At 34.1% G+C, this 17,409-nt stretch overlaps 3 protein-coding genes across 4 annotated transcripts; 1 reads left to right on the top strand and 2 right to left on the bottom strand.

Moving 5' to 3' along the window:
• The first annotated feature begins 3,869 nt into the window (after positions 1–3,869).
• On the top strand, positions 3,870–5,158 carry LOC114402288 (PRA1 family protein E-like). The gene has a single exon (XM_028364801.1). The coding sequence runs from the start codon at positions 4,041–4,043 to the stop codon at positions 4,617–4,619; it is 579 nt and encodes a 192-aa protein (XP_028220602.1). The 5' UTR covers positions 3,870–4,040; the 3' UTR covers positions 4,620–5,158.
• Positions 5,159–6,607: 1,449 nt separating this feature from the next.
• On the bottom strand, positions 6,608–8,044 carry LOC114402314 (probable prefoldin subunit 4). Its single transcript, XM_028364828.1, has 3 exons — positions 7,911–8,044; positions 7,697–7,807; positions 6,608–7,031 (listed from the first exon to the last, which is right to left on the bottom strand). The coding sequence occupies exons 1-3, from the start codon at positions 7,917–7,919 to the stop codon at positions 6,771–6,773; spliced, it is 381 nt and encodes a 126-aa protein (XP_028220629.1). The 5' UTR covers positions 7,920–8,044; the 3' UTR covers positions 6,608–6,770.
• A 1,020-nt stretch (positions 8,045–9,064) lies between these two features.
• LOC114403859 (E3 ubiquitin protein ligase DRIP2-like) lies at positions 9,065–14,440 on the bottom strand. Of its 2 annotated transcripts, XM_028367059.1 has the most exons (8): positions 14,127–14,440; positions 13,926–14,050; positions 13,191–13,290; positions 11,892–12,171; positions 11,176–11,678; positions 11,039–11,089; positions 10,199–10,271; positions 9,065–9,461 (listed from the first exon to the last, which is right to left on the bottom strand). In XM_028367059.1, exons 2-8 carry the CDS (start codon positions 14,044–14,046, stop codon positions 9,288–9,290), a joined length of 1,302 nt encoding a protein of 433 aa, XP_028222860.1. In that variant the 5' UTR covers positions 14,047–14,050; positions 14,127–14,440; the 3' UTR covers positions 9,065–9,287. The 2 variants fall into 2 exon arrangements, with proteins under 2 accessions (XP_028222860.1, XP_028222859.1); XM_028367058.1 differs by having other exon boundaries at positions 13,926–14,440.
• Positions 14,441–17,409: the final 2,969 nt, after the last annotated feature.

Raw genomic sequence — 17,409 nt, 5'->3', positions numbered from 1 at the left:
GGGTAGTGGAGATGTAAAACTGATGGGTCAGTTTGTAATATGACTATATTTCAAAAGAAGGTGACATATATGGTTGCTGATTAGAATCCATGTCTTGAATAGCCCTTCCCTTCAGGTGTGATCCTCTTATGCTAACAAATTTGATATTGAATGGGCTTACCTGCCTAGTGTAAGTGTGGTTGGAGATTTTCTTCCTGCACCCAGTAATTCTCACATATAACATTCAATTTTTCATTAATTCCAACATTGTCCTTTTTTACTTCTTCTTCTTACTTCGCTGAGTTTCTCCTTCCCTTGGCTCCTGGTGATTTGTTGGCTGCATTGTCACTGGTTTGTTACCTGCATTGTCTTTGTCGTCATTGTGATGGGAGTTGCAGTGATAAACGGCAATTCGGAGGTAAGTTTTTTAGCACCTATATGGATTGTCAATCCATGCGAGTTATATGGATTGACATAGCATTCCTATTTTATAGTATTTTTTTTTAATAAACCAAGTTTAGCTAACTTCACCCTAGAGCTTGCAATCCCTACTAGGTTGGCACCCCAAACACTACAGATCCCCAGCCACTAACCAAGAAATTCATTCCAAAAGATGAAGAAAAAACAGAAGACCATGGGGGGCATGAACCAAACCCATGGGAGGGAAATCAAGAGAATCTATAGTTAGACAAACCTATTCAATTCCACTGCAATGAAAATAGGAGCAGAATTCAACCAGCAAAAATCATTTAGAGAAGAAGCAAAACGGACTAGTTTGTCTGCACAAATATTGCCCTCTCTATAGATGTGACCTACTACAAAAAGCATATTTTTCGTTAACTCTATACAGTTTAACCATCTGTTTCTAATAGACCAAGGGACCAAAGTATGATTAGAAAAAGCCTGCACTACCAAAATGGAGTCACTTTCCAGCCAAAGGTTTTTTAGTATTGCTAACCTTGGTCTCAATATTTTCTTTAAAGGCAAAATAAACTTCATTAATAGTAGATGTAGGCAGATTTAACAGAAGTTAGTTTAAAAACTGCTCTGCAAATACATAAAGTTCTACCTTGAGCAAAACTTCCACATAATACAGCAAGCAGTCCCAACTTAATTGCTTCACATATGATCATACTATCTCCCCATATCCACTATTTGCTAAAACTGTTCAATTACTCCTCACATGCATCGCCACCTAACATTATCAGTGCCGAAAAAGTTCTGTCTGCATAAGACCACTTGACTTTATACTATCACTAAGACATTCATACTTACACAAATGACAATTCTTAGCACCCTAACCTTCCAATAAAAACTCGTGAAAGGCCTTATGAATGTCCCCCACTGAAAAAACATATTTGGGCATAAGATCTTGCACACCAGCATACCAGAGATTGTATATCCCCCATCGGCATATTTCTTTGTATACCTGACACCTATTGCAGCAATAACAGTAGCCTTCCCCGAAACTTTGCTCACACATCTGATAGCCTCCAGTCCTGCTGATATAAACATCTGATATATAAAATAGACATACATTCACCCCATAACAGCAAGTCCCACATAACTACATTCATACATGCTACAAGACTAACCATGCAAGTAGCTATAATGTAATACCATCGAATATGACTCCAAATTAAATGCTCTCCCACATTGTAGTTATCCATCAACATTCAACAACACTAGGAAGTGCACCCAAATGCATACAGCTGAAACAGAAACCAGTTTGCCAAAGAATAATTGCACATTTTGGTCAATTCTCTAAGCATACCATTCCGGTTTTATAGTATGAATCAAATTCATACAATAATTACATCAAAACTGTCAATTCTCAAAGTATATCATACAATTTTTATAGTATCAAATTGAATAAAAAATCATACAATAATTATATCAAAATCGTCAAGTCAATTCTCAAAGCTTACCATCCCAATTTTCTAGTATGAATTTAGCTAAAATTCATACAATAATAGCATCAAATCCATCCATTATCAAAGTGATAATACCATTCAGATTTTGTAGTATGAATTTGATTAATTTTTTTAAGGCAAAGATAAGTTTTATTAATAAAATGAAAATGAGACAGAAACATAATTCACAAGGTCTGATATATGGTAACCCCCAACAGACAAACAGAGAGGACAACATCAAACAGAAAGCCTTGTAAAAGGCAACCTAACAAACAAAGCTAACCCAACAGAACAGAGTACTAAAACCCCACATACAAGTCAACATATGTTTATTGTGATGAACATATTATCAAAACATCAAAAACCCACGGCAAAAACAGAGGTTGTCAGTGGTTGGCCTTCCATCAAGCCTAACTCATGCGACATCTTTCATACATAAGCATTGACTGCATCTGCCACTGATAGAAAGAAAAATATACTCTTTTGAATTTAGCTGTAATCCAACTCCATGATAATTTTGTAGTATGAATTTGAACAAAAATTCATACTATAATGGGCATCAAAATTATCAATTCTAAAAACATACCATCCCGATTTTATTGTATGATTCCAATAATTACATCAAAATCGTCAATTCTCATACCAAATTTTCTTCTTGGGGGCTTTGTTGTTGTTTGGCAGCAGTAACGACACTGTTGTCTATGGCACTAGGAGGGTTAATCTGTTTGGTTGATAGGCTGCACATGGGCGTCTGGTGCTTACTTATGTGGTGTATTTTGTTAGTTGGTTGTTCTGGTGGTGTGTGTAACTCTTGAGGGATAAAAATTCATACAATAATTGCATCAAAACTGGCATTTCTCTAAAGCATACCATCCCAATTTTCTAGTATGAATTTGTATAAAAATTCATACAATAATTACATCAAAACCGTCGATTCTCAAAGTAAACCATCTCGTATGAATGAAATTCATAAAATAATTGCATCAAAATAATCAATTCTCAAAGCATACAATCTCGATTTTATAGTTTGAATCAAATTCATACAATAAGGTAGTTTTCGACTTAACTAATTTAAAAATTCATTTGACTAAAATAGAATTTTTGATAAAGTTTATTTTTACTAGCTTACAGTAGCATTTTTATCTTATGTAGTGTTTGAGTTTAATTTATTATTTTTTCTATTTTTATCTTCACTATTTGAATAGAAATCCTCTCTCACCCCCTTTTTATTTAAAATGCATATTTTTTCTTACTATCATCAAATATCATTTCTTTATAATTAAAAACATCAAAATTATAATATAAAATTATGTTTATTATCTCAATTATTTAATACAGTGATTTTGTCTTCACTTTATAAAAAAAAAAACTCTCAAAATGTCACATATTCCAAAATTACTTCAAACCACATACACTGTTTCTTAAGTGATGAATTACCACTATCCCTTAAAAAAAAATAGATTACTAAAAAGTTGAAACATTTTATTATTATAAGTGATATTAATATTAATATCTTCCTCCAAGTTACTATCCCAATTGTGCACCAATAAAAGGCTAACTGAGTTTGATGGACAAGAGTAAGTTATTATAAACTATTTAGTTTTTGAATTTGATTTCTATCAATAAAAGAAATATCTCAATTGTCATGCTCACATGTGCTAATCTATAGTATTTTAAAAATGAAGTTAGATCAACTCATACACATTTTATCTGATGACATGATTTTGAACAAATTTTAAATGACACACCTTTAAATGACTCACACACTTAAATAGCTTATTCTTAAAATAGAAAGAAAATATTTTTATAATCATGAATTGAGCTTAATTTTAAACCATCTTACATAATATATAAATGAACCTTGATGATAAAATAATTAAACAATAATATCTTAAATTAAGCAACTCGTTAAACAATAAATGTTTTCGTAGGTGCAATTAGAAATCTACGATATTAGTGTTCTAACATACTTTGAAGTAATGAAAAGAGTGAAATGGGGGGCAAAGCAAATTAAACAGCCCTAAAGAGAGAGAGAGGAAACCCGCCCATCAGGCCAACACCTTTCTTCCTTTTTCATTCTCAAATTCTCAATCAAATCGCATCACATCCCATTCATGCCCAAATTCCAGATCTAACCAACACTCCCAAATGTCCCACATTCCCACCGCCGGCTACGGCACCCTCGCCGGCGCCACTCCCACTCCCACTCCCACCGGAATTACTCCATCCACCGCCGCCACCTCCTCGGTGACTCCCCGTCCATGGCGCGAGTTTCTAGACCTATCAGCCCTCTCCCGCCCCTACTCCTACGACGACGCCATGATCCGAGTCCGAAGAAACCTGAGCTACTTCCGCTTCAACTACGCCGCCGTCACGCTCCTCATCGTCTTCCTCAGCCTCCTCTGGCACCCTATCTCCATGATCGTCTTCCTCCTCGTCCTCGTCGCCTGGTACTACTTCTACTTCTCCCGCGACGTCCCCCTCGTCGTTTTCAACCAAACCCTCGACGACAGAACCGTGCTCTGCGTTTTGGGATTGCTCACTGTCGTTTCGCTCGTCTCCACTCACGTCGGCCTCAATGTCCTGCTCTCGTTAATCGTCTCGGTGGTTCTCGTTGGCTTGCACGCTGCGTTTAGGGTTACCGAGGATTTGTTTCTTGACGAGGAAAGTTCGTTGCTTTCCGTTGTGGGGACTCAGCCTATCAGAACAAATTATACCCCCATTTGATTATATTATATTCGCTTCCGCAACCACCATCGAGTTCTTGACTTCCCCCCCTTAATTTGACAAGTTTAAATTCTTAATTGAGAAGGCAGAGTTCAAATTTCGAAGATGGGTCCTTTGTTTCGGAGACCAGTCACTTATTGAAACAGTGTTGTAACTGTGTCTGTGGTGAGGCATTGATCAACATTGAATTGGAATTTGGAATTAGGTGTGTTATGTCAATTTCTGTCAGAGAGATACGGGAATTTTCTGAGGAACTGGATTGGTTAAAGTAGTGACTCACAATGGAGTTATTTTGCTTGTTCATCTTGTTTTTCAGTTCCTTGTTTAGTTTCTATTTGATAAGTTTGAGTCTCTTGCTGCTCATCCTCATTTTTTATCGTTGTTAATGTATCTCACTGATGGTTCTGTTTTTGTTGGCTGCTGTGTTGCCCTTGGTAATTTTGATCATTTGCTCGACCTTCAATTGAATTCATTGCGAAATGCTGATTGTATTTTACACTTGTGGTTTTGTAAATGTTCGTTTTCTCATTGCATATGGCTTAAGTTGGTTTGCCCTCTGTTGATTGCATAGCTATTTATACGTCAATTTTCTGTAAAATAAATTCTGGGGTATTCTCTTGCTTCTTTAAGCTAAAAGTAAGAGAAAGCGAAAGCCTTGCTCATCATTGTTGATTCGTTGAATGTTGACGGGAATGAGGTAAAGAGCACAGTATGGGGGAAAAGGAGGATTTTGGTAAGAAAGCTATCGGAATATTATAATGAAGCGTAGTAAAAGGTTGGTGGATGATTATTATCTGCGGATTAGTATGTGTGGATGCAATGATGTAGCACATGTTCTCCCTAGAATTGGAAATCAGCTTTGCTACCTCTGGGTTTATTCATGTTTATGTGAGGAAAGAAGATCAACGCAATCATGAACGGTGGTGTGGGAATATCATTTCTGTCTTCACTTTTTATTTTCATTTTTGGTGATCTTCAGATGTGATTATTGATTTTTATGCTACTGTGAAATATTAGAATGCCAACTCTAAAGTGTATGCTTATTGCTTACAATCTCGGATAACACGCATCACGCAGTGATGTAAAAAATAAATGTGATAAAATCTAACCAAAAAAAAATTGAATTTTGGTTTTGGTTTAATATTATTAGTTCTAAAAATTGGTGAACCGGACAATTGCACCTATCAAAATAACTAAAAGGATTATTGAAATTAGTTCAAATGGAAGAAAAAAATCTGTTGATAAATGAATTTCAATTTGTTGACAGTCCCACTGTAGTAGATATTGGGCTGTCCATTTTAACAGTTTCCTAGTTTATGATGAATGCTTGTTGTACACCTCCATGGCATTGTAGATGGTGATTATTCACGATAGAAATCTGTTTGAAAATTGCACAACTTGAACCTATATTTCATGCTTTCGTATTGTCTATTTGCACTTGCTGTAAACTTTCTCAATTGTGGAGGATTCCTTTCAATGATAAATCTATAACGTACGGATAAAAAAAATTAAAAAATGGTGACAAGTTGATGCAGTGCTTGAGGAACACGGTCGGGGGTCGTTGCGAAATGACATGAAAGAATTGTGAGATAAAATGTATGATGCATTTTATGTTAATACTCAATAGAGTAGATTTTACCCACGAGATAATCATTCTTCTTTTATTAAGTTTCTAAGGTAATTGTAAAGATTTTCTAATAAAGAAAATTGCTATATGAACAAACAACTAAAAAATATATAAAACTATTATCTGTACCCAAAACATATATATTAAACTATATAACTATTATAGTTTAAACAAAAAAGTCAAACATCTTAATATTCTCAACACGCTCTACTATGCTATGCTGCTTTCTCTTGATAGTTAGTATTGGTCAGTTATCTCTTAGGCAGCAAAATATTTCATCCATTCTGCACTTTAATAGAAGTCAAACATCTTAATATTCTCAAACCAGAAAGGCAATTTCCCCCCCCCCCCCCCTTCAGGATACAATAAATGGAAAATGAAATTCACACAGAATAAAGAGGTTCAAGCAAGATAACATACATTCTAAAATTGAAAGAAAATAGGCAGTGACTCAAAAATGCCAAAGGTCCATTAGGTCATATTAACAAGAAAACAACAACTAGAAATCTATCAACAAGAAGTTACTAATCCTCCTCAAGATTGATCGAGTCATTGAACTTCGCATATAAAATTTTCTTGAGTTCAGCCATCTGAGCAAGCACAGATTCTTTCTCCTCTTCAAGTTTTTCTAATTTTTGGCTTGTCACCTCTTTTATCTGTTCTATCCTGTTCTCAACTTCGTCCTTTGGCACATGAGCAAAAACCTCTCCTATTTGAAACCGAACGACCTCTTCATCTGTGAGAATCAACTCGTTGCTTGCATCCTCCAAATTATCGTTTGTTTCCTGTAAAGATTGAAAATTAGAACCTTGCCGTATTTGCATCATACTATGAAAAAAAAAGCCTACAATGGGTTTGCCATAGCAAAATGCCTGAATAGCAGTGAAATTAAAACCACGACAGAAATTGCAGAGCAGACACTTCAACAACTAAATCTCATTAAACCAAACACAGAACCAGAGAGCAGAACAGATTAATTAAGAAAACTCTAAACCTGTGCGTTTAAAGAAAAGACTCAAGCAAAGTTAGAATTAGTTAGTCCACATAATTAATTTTGGAGGATATAATTATAATCATGTAATCGTCGTCTATTTTTCCTCCCTCCATTTCCCCTCTAATTTGGTGATGAAATGGGACTCAATCTTTTTCTTAACTTCACATATTGCATAAAAGTTCTTTTTAGTCCACTGCTAAAGATTGTAGGCAAGATAATTTTTTTTCTTTTTTGGCTAATGATATGATTAATTCCTGATACAACTCACACCTAAGGTCTTAAGTTCTTAATCTTAAGCATACAGTGACTTTGGAGTAATATAACTAAACAAGAAGTGAACAGAATTTGTGCATAACATAACCTTTGATGTTCTGCGCATAATACACTAAACACAACACAAGGATGAGAATGATAGGTGCAGAAACTGAAGTGGAAATAAAGAGTTGAATAGATTACCTTAGCGATTTTGATCTCATCCTCAAGCTCGTGAAAGCGATTGTTCAACCTTCCGAATTTGTTGATGTTCTGCTGGTCCTCCCATGTCACTTCCGTCTCCGAGCCTCCTCCCTTTTCGGATCCCCAAAAAATAAATAAAAAGAGATCAGCTTTCACATGAATCCGTCGAAATAACAAAGTGTGATCTCAAGATTTATTAGGGTTTTTTTGTTACCTGCTGCATGTTGTTGATTCGAATTCAATTTAGGGTTTTCGATCCGACAACAGTACCAGTACCACTACGAGGTTGACTAATAGCCCTTTGCGTTTATAGGATTTCGTGGATTTAAAAACGAAGAAGTGCTTAAAAAAAAAAGAAAAAGAAAGAAGAGGTATACTAAAACGTTTTTTTAAAATATTCATAAAAGAAAAGAAACAGTAAAAATATTATTTTTTATTTTTATTTAATTTTAAAAAATTAAAACAAATTTTTATTTATTATTAATTTAAAGTAGATTAAATTGTGAATTTTTTAAAATTAAATTAATCAGAGATAAACTTTTGTTCTTTCACTTTACATATTTTCTAACCTTATTTACAAGCACCAGGGCAAAGTGATCGCTTTGTTTGGAACATGATTTTTTTTTAAATTACTTTAAATGGTATTCAACAAGTAAAAATGTAAAGTGATTATTTGTTAGAAAGTTATAAAAGAAAGCGTAATTTTTTTTTTTCATATGTACTAAGTAGTCAGCCAACACCAATCCTTTTTAAAGTGAAGAATTCTTTAATTTTCATAACACTTTAATGATGCCTTTTCCAATTTAATTAAGCACAATATTTAATAATTTATTTAGAATCAATCACTTAAAAAATAAAATTTAAAAATCTGGAAGAGAATCTGGGCCTTTAAGGCCCTGCATTAACTAAATGCAGAAAAGAAAATAATTTAAATTTAATATATTATTTAAAAGTTATACATTATTAAAATTTTACATCATGATTCGATTTTATAATGATATAGTAACATAAATGTATGATGTATCGTTTGCGATGGTATATTTTTATTTCACTTATTTAATTTTTTATAATCATTAATAGTTATACCCTTTCCATTAAAAACAATGTTACTTGGGTAGAAAATCACGGAACTTCAATTCTTTTTTCATTAAAATATACATTATGATCAGAAACATCACAATTCTCATTTCAAATAACCTCATAAGATTTGGTTGTATTAAAATTAAAATAAATAATATTAACTATTTCATATAAAAATGATTGCATCTTGGATTAGAGAAATTTTGGTAGAGTACTTCCTGATTTATAACCACTCATTTTGATTCTTACTAAGGGGAAAGGCATCATTGGATCAAAAGGAAATAGTAATCATGATCCAAAGAACAGCAGCAAATGAAGCAGAAGAAAACTGAAAATTGCTGGCTGCACATATTCAGTCATGAGCAAAACAAAATCATAGATTCCTCGCATGCTACTAAATGAACAAATCTCTAAGCAGTAATATCGGTGAGAATGCTATCAAAACAGTTGATTGTGTATGTATGTAAAGTAGCGGAGGGAAAATGATATATAGATAGAATAGGAAACTTTGTCAAGGAGGCAAGGCCTTTCGACAATATGATAAAACCATTACAAAATCTTTGGCTGAGGACCCCACTGATGCTGGTATCTTTTTTGAGGTTGATGCTGTCCGGAACCATAGATCTACTAAATTATGCAGTTGTAAAGATGGGAGCACTGGCTGACCTCGGCACATTATTTCCACCTGCGCAGATTACAAAACAGTATCAATCTATAGCACCAGGAATGCACCAGCCAATAACTTGAATTATTATTTTTGATTTGGAAAGAAAATGTGTTGTCAAAATAGAAAAGTTCACATAGATCCGTGGGACCTTAGGAAAAGGGTTGCATTGGAGATGACAAAATTTCAGACCAATATATGGGAAATTCAGGTATTGTTTTCACCTGGTAAAACCTGGACCCAAGGTGAAAGGACCAAGAGTCATTATTTCAGTACCTTCAATGTTATTTCAGCACCGAGTGCCTACTTGGTGACTTGTTAAAACTTCAACACGAGAATTTTGTTTCCAATATTTTCATTTTCATTACATAGCTAATCATGTGGGTGCATGGGATCATGCCAGTGGAGACTCTATTTCTCTTCTACCCAGTTGTTCGTAGTTGTGCATTTGTAATATATTATGTAGAAGCATACAAAGTTGTACTAATTTCTCAAGATAGCCTCAGCCCCCAGACAATGTCCACAAGGCTTGCAATATGTTGCTTGACTTCCTGGAGCGATTTCTCAGTTATCACTAATTAACAACAATAAAGACACACTAGACACACCTTATACAGCAAAATGATTCAGGACAACAAATTCTTACTACAATTTACACCCTTAAACCAAAGTAAGAGAAAACAAGAAAACATAAAGCAGGAGAGAGAACGTGCCAACCATTCTTATTTCTTAGAAGGTAGTAATTACAATTTACTCACCTCTGCTTCACTGGCAAGATTAAGTTTCTTCATAAGGTACTTTTGAATAAATGAGACAGGCACAGTACCATCCCTGTGATGAGGTAAGAAACAAAGAATTACAATTATCACCTATAAATTCTTATAAGGGAATATATTGAAGAAAATTAAAAGAGAAAAGAAAGAGGACAAGCAAGTAAAGCAACAATAGAATGAAAGAAGCCAGAAAAATCAACAGATTTTCAAATGAGTTAATATAGAAGCTAAGTTTCCCTTTAATAAAACTGTGATTCAGACAATAACCACCAATCCGTGCATCTGCCATCTAGAATAACACAGCAAAATCAAATCAACATATGACTTGTAGCCTGTTTGGCTTCACGTCACAAAAGACTCATGTTTAATTCCCACTTAAAGGGAGAAGCTACATAAATTAGCATTGGTTTCTGAGTCTCTTGTGTGTGCTGTAGCCTATGGGACACAGAACCAAACAGGCTGTAAGACAATGATCTAATCTGCTGATTTTTGAATCTATGGTTGTTCTAAAGAAATTAGTCAGTCCAAAACCAAGTTACAAAATATGGAAGACTAAATTTCACTATTTGCTTCCTGAAAAACATGGTGAACATACTTCCTTAGTATGCAGCATGGAAGTTTTTATTTGAACATCTGTCAGTAACACTTTTTTTTCTTATCTTATTATTGTTTGTTAGCTTGATTTTGACACCAAAATGAGAAAAGTTATATTCTATTCAATTCACAGACCAAAGTCATAGTCACATAACAGAAAAATCAAGAAAAACTTAGAATAATAAAATAAAATTAGATAAACAGAATGGCAATGAGAGTCAGAAGAATTACTTTATTCGTAAGTAACATGCTGAGATCTGTGGCAAGGGAAAATCTCCTTTCCTGAATAATAACATCAATTTCTTTAATGACTGCAGAAGCTCAACATTTTATAATTAGTACGGTTGTTGTATATATAAAAAACTTACTGGTCCTCTGAAGCAACTAATGAAAACCAAATAGGACTGTTTTTTCTGTTGCACTTGCCCCCTGTTGCATCGAGTGGGGCTGGGGATGAGGCAGACATCTCAGATGCTGCAACCCTTTTCTGACCAGCAGGACGCAATCTTCTTCGCTTCACTGGTCCTAAAGGCAAGCTGTTTGCATCCTTGTCATCTCCAAATATTGGTTTAAGTCCAGTATCCTTATTTTTGGATTTTGGAATGTTTAATTCACTCTGGGCAGAAGCAGGTAGGTCTGTTTTGGTTGTAGTTTCAGATGCATCCTGTCCACCATGAGGAGTAGTTGGGGACTCTAATTTGGCAAGAGGAGTTGCTTGTGAATTTGACCTGGAGGACTTTGTTCTGTTGACAGCTTCAACAAGACAGTTCAGTGGTGTCCAAAGATCAACCTTCCCTTCTGTATGTTGCACACTGTTCTCTGTATCTTCATGGGGCTTATGCTTCTTAGAATGCTCAGGCATGGGAGAATCCTATAATATGGCGAACCAATGATTATACATAACCATTATCGCATTATACATGGCCATTATATGAAACAGAGGCTTAATTAATGTCACATAGAAACCAGCAAAAGTCAAAAACACAAATAGAAAAGTAACACCAAGTCCTGTTGCCCCCATAACCCACACCTGACTTTCATTTTAAGAAGTCATATTTGATGAATCAGGTAAAATTGAGCTTACCATATTATCATCACCATTTGTTTGTTCCTTCTTTATTGATTCGTCGAGAAGAAAACTGCATCCACGTAAAGCAGCAGCCTTTCGTGTACTGTTTTTTGTTCTCTTTCCTGTAAAGCCAGGCTGCATTGAAACTTTGGGAGCACTGACTACCAATGATGAAAGTGATCTTTCCTTCCTTTTTGCAGGCAATGATATTGAAGACAAAACTTCTTGGGCTTTGATCTTTTTTCTTTTAAAAGGGAATATTTTTGCCCTTATATCATGCAAATTATGGTCCGGCCTGCATATAATTAATAGGAACCCTTGATTATTTTTGCAAAGATCTTCCTACAGATTTACGACACTGCTGGTTTTTAAAAATCGACAAAATAACTTATGCATGCAACCTCTAAGAATAACTCATTCAAATCTAACATGCTTGAATATGGGAACGACATCACTCTGATTGTGGTTTTCATAATGAAGATCCATTATATAAAAATATTAATGTTCACCAAAAATCACAAGCTGCAGATGAAATTCACATGTAAGACACAATTTCATGAAAATGCTAAGCTATTGGCAGTCTTTAGACTTTAGAAAGAAGATGCCCTATAAAATATAATAGATACTATTTGTACTAAACAAAACTTTGTATCTGCATTCTGAAAGGTCAACAGTTAAACAATTATCTGTGACACAAAATAAGACAGATGAGACAAATAATACTTTGTGATAACATTTCTGAAAGTAGGGAAAACAAAAGTAGAAATCTTACTGAAAGAAATAGAATGAGTTTGGCGAAGTGTTTCGGCAATACATTGGGAAAGATATTTAAGGCAATGTTATCGATGACAGATGACGGAACACAGTGGAAGGCCAAAACTCAGCCATATAAACACACAATTGCAGCCTATGGTGCCACCGTAGCGGGCCTCCCTTCACAAATTGACTATGGCGGTTGGCAAAAAAATTTCCTAACATTCCACCATGGTGGCCATAGCGCCGCCATTTAACACTGATTTAAGGCCACAACTTTCATGCGCTCATACTAGATAAATATGTTTTATAACAAGAAAGAAAAAAGGTAGAGATTGATCATGAGCATTCATAAACATTTAACAGCATGTTCTCTCATACAAGCAAGCAACAAATACTAACAAGAGAAGGAAGGAGAAGACAAAACAGAGTAAACAAAGTACAAATATTAATTTATCTCCAACCAGAAATTGCAGTGGCATGTTTGTTCAGTCTAATTCAAAGAAGTTATAAGTCGCACAAATTGCAATATTATGTTGGCAACCAAAGACAGCAGCCGACCTGAGTTTCTCCACCGGAAGGCAGCCTAAGTCAATATGGCACACAGGACAGCAATCCATCTCCTCATCCGAGAGTTTCTCATATATGCACTTCCTGCAAACTGGTGTAAGGTTCACAGTTCAGTGCATTGCACAGAAGATCCTTGAAAGTGTCAACAAATGATCTCAAAAACATGTGCAAGCAAGAAGGTGCAAGTGCGTGATTCAGGAATGTTATAAATATCGCACGCTGCTCGAATTACAAAACAAACATATTATGAAAGTCCATTGCATCCTCAAAAAGAACTTCATAACAGTAAACCAGCTCAAGACACAAATTAAGATGATTTCATTCCTTACCCGTCAAATCACAGAAACCCCACAGAAAAGTAAAACATGTAAGCTCAGGTATCATGTAAATCTTATTGCTCTACCACAGTAACAAAACAATTTTTTAACCTTCTCTTCACGCAATAGCAATGATAGGAAACCGGATCATTGAAATCACCAATCAGAAACAATTAAGGAACCGCATTGAAAACCCAAATCAAGAAAATCCAGGCAATTGAATATAAATTAAAGAGAAGAACAACGATAAGCAAGAGACCGGGGGGGGGGGGGGGTCAAACAAAGAACAATGCATTGCAATTAGCGGGGGTAGGTAAACAAGAGCAACGCCAAAATCTAAAAGAGAGAAAGAAAGAAAAAAAATCAGAAGCAGCATCGAAATCGAAAGAGCAGAGAGAGAGAGACGAACAGGTGTGAAGGCAGAGAGAGATGGTGGTGGCATCTTTGAAGAACTTGTGGCAGAGAGGGCATGTCATGCATGGTCGTAGCGTATTTCTCTTTACTTTCACCACCTGGCTCGACGACACCATCTCGCTACGATGATTGATTATTAGTATTAATCAATTAAACTTGCATTCCAATCTTGTCTAATGAATAAAACACACCGTACCACACCGATTCGACGTGGAAGCAATATGGATCTGGGGAGGGAATTTAACTCGCGGGGTTTGAGGAGGCGAAATCGCAAGATGGGATTCGATTGTTGCCGCAATAATTACGTAAAGATGAAGCCGGCACCGTTCAATGTTGTTCTTGTTGGGTTTGTGTGTTGTTATGTATTAGACCGAGACAAAAAAAAAAAAGAAGAGAGCATGAAGAGTTGGAGAAAGAGAAGAAGCAAACAATACACACGCTATACATACACTACTAACAAACCAACGCTTGCTTCTTTTGTGCCGTGCGTGTGTTTGCGCGTGTATTCTCACATTTGACTTCAACTCTCTCTCTTGTGTCTCTTCTAATTTACTGTTTATTATCACTATTCTTCAACCTTATGCCACCAACTTCCTATTTTTTTTTTTCTATGTTGCTGTTTTGGCCGAGGTAAACTCATTTTTTTCGTGAGAATTTTAATTGATCGCTGAGGGGGTGTGTTCCATTAAAAAAATAAAAGACGACTTATTAGCATTATTTTGATTCATTATCAGTTTTAACTTTTTTTTTAGTTGTGGATTGTTCATATGGAGTTCTTATAAAATTGGACGTAAGTAACTGAGCTTTGTTGAGATGTTTGTGGCTAATACTGCGTAACGGTGTAACCTTACTTATTACTTAATGGATACAAACACAAGTGTTAGATGGGTTGATATGTAAGTTTGAGTACAAAATATTGATAGAAATGGTTTAAGAATCTCTAACAGAGCAGTTGACTTTTTTATGAAGACTAGATCCTATCTATCCATCATCTAACTAATAAATCACGTAGAATAGTAGTTATTTATGTGGTCGTTGTTAACTTGTTATTAGACGCTAAGACGCTAATTAGCCTTTCACTAATTAGGTACTCAACGGATTTATTTATTTATTGACTTAATTATATTTTTGGTTTCTTTAATTTCAATTATTTTGATTTTCATCTTTCAGAAAAATTTTAACAGTTTAAATATCTCTATTTTGAAAATTAAATAAATTTGGTTTTATCAAATATTTTCTCTGCTTAAAACACTTGAATTTTTATTTTCTATTTAATATTTGACGGTTTATCATAAATTTGGAATATGAATTAATTTTAAAACTTATGAAACTAGAAATTTGATAAAACCTGAAGGATTTTTAAGATTTGAGAGTAGAATTTGAAGATTTTTTTTTTTGTGAAATTTCATATTTTAGTTGGTAAGTTTTAAGTATATTAATATTTAAAATAATTTAATCCATTTATTTTGTGAAAATTTTCAGTAAAAAGATAATTTGTGAATTTTATTGAGAAAAATATATTGGTAACACTAAATCGTCCAATTTTAAAAGCAAAGGAGCTTAGCTAAACTTAACTGGAAAGATTTAGGAGATCAAAATCATATACAATCTAAATCAAAGCAATCCAAAGTACAATAAAAATTAATTAATTTATTTATTTTTATCGTATTAATTAGTACTTCATAAAAAAAAACGTAGATATGGCAGAAGTTTATTACAAAACACGTAATGCTACTGCTTATTAGGCTAAGTTCATTTATGAGAGGAAAAAAAACAAAATTCACCCTTTTATTCCATTAGATTTATATATAATTATATATGGAACAAAATTAATTGACGCCAAATGTTAACTTGTTGCACTACATTACCTTATAAGTTTGGTACAGTATAAAATTAACCAATTTAATCATTAAATTAATTTTTTTATAAAGTAGATTAAATTTATAAAATTTTGTTAATAAAAAAACTAATTAATACTTCGTTACACTATTTTATTTTAATGAACAATATGTTATTTGAGATATAAATATCGGGCTGTTACTAAATAATACATAAGCAAATGTCTAAATTAAGTATATAAAATTTGGTATATATAATCAAAATGATGATATCAAATAATTTAATAACAGAAATTAGAATTGATTAAATTTTTATTTTAATAATATATATCAGACCTGTCCCGCCCTGATGCAGCGGTAAAGTTGTGCTTTGGTGACTTGTTGGTCATGAGTACGAATCCGGAAACAGGCCCATATGCAAGGGTAAGGCTGCGTACAACATCTATCTGGGCAATGGGGTACAAAGTTTTTTTTTTATATCAGACCTGTCCCATCATACATTCAGGTCAGGGAGGTTACTTGACGCACATTTGGTTTACTTCTGGCTTTATTATCTGCCATTTGGAGAGCAATTTGTTTTATTTGAAACCATCTTCTCTTTTACTTTAATTATTAAAATGTATCAGATGAATAATAATTTAGCCTTTCCTTGCATCTGTGTGTTCTTTGGTTCTCAACACCACTGAGTAATTGTAAGAAGATTGTTTGGTATTAAAAGATACACACGCAATGTGCAAGATGTGGCTGATAAGTATTTCTGCAATCAATTAATGCTGTCACCATTCATGGTGCATGCAGCTAATGTAACTAATCACATGCAATCTATCTATCTATATGTATAATTATGACCATATATATATATATGCCAAATGGACATTTGCTCCTTTGCCCGCTAACAACTTGGAAATAAGAATATGTGAAACAACTACTTGTTATTTCACTCATAAACCTATCAATTTAATCTTGTTTTATCTGATTAAACCTTGCACAGAACGTGACCTTAATTATCATTACGTTGTATTGGAGAGCAGAATGGCTGAATGGGGGGACTAATAAAAAAGAAAAACAAAAGGAAAAGGGCCAAATTCCTCAGTTGTCTGTTTCTAATATGATAATATATATTCTTTACTTAAAATTGTTTGTGGCAAGTGATTACAACAAAACAAAGAAAGCATCTTGAATGGTCAGATCACAATCATACCGCAACAACATAGGTCAGAGTTATCATCCATCATTGGCATGTCTATATTTATAAGACAAAAGAAATGCTAGTTGGGTATATCCAATGAAACAAGCCCAGCTCCACAGCAAGTCCAAATGACAAATATTATTATCCCATCTTCATGGCCTCAACACAATTTTATCTGTGTTGGATTGGGTGAAGTGAAGACTAAAGACTAGGAGCATGATTATCTGAAGTGAAGATTAAAATACACACGGAGGGGCTCCTATCTTTCTAACTCCTTCAATCATATATTTTCCATATTTCTCAAACGACCCACACAACTAGGTAAAAAGTTCCTCTCGGATTGTGATCTTCTTAACCACCACCCCTTATTTTTAAAAGAAATTGTTAATGGTTAAGAAATTATATTACAATTTTAATTATTCATTATAAATTTTAAATATAATTAATATATT

The sequence above is a fragment of the Glycine soja genome, chromosome 20 (genome assembly GCF_004193775.1).
Source record: "Glycine soja cultivar W05 chromosome 20, ASM419377v2, whole genome shotgun sequence".
NCBI lineage: Eukaryota > Viridiplantae > Streptophyta > Magnoliopsida > Fabales > Fabaceae > Glycine > Glycine soja.
The sequence above is the reverse complement of the archived record's forward strand: the minus strand, read 5'-3'. Positions and strand labels throughout refer to the sequence as shown.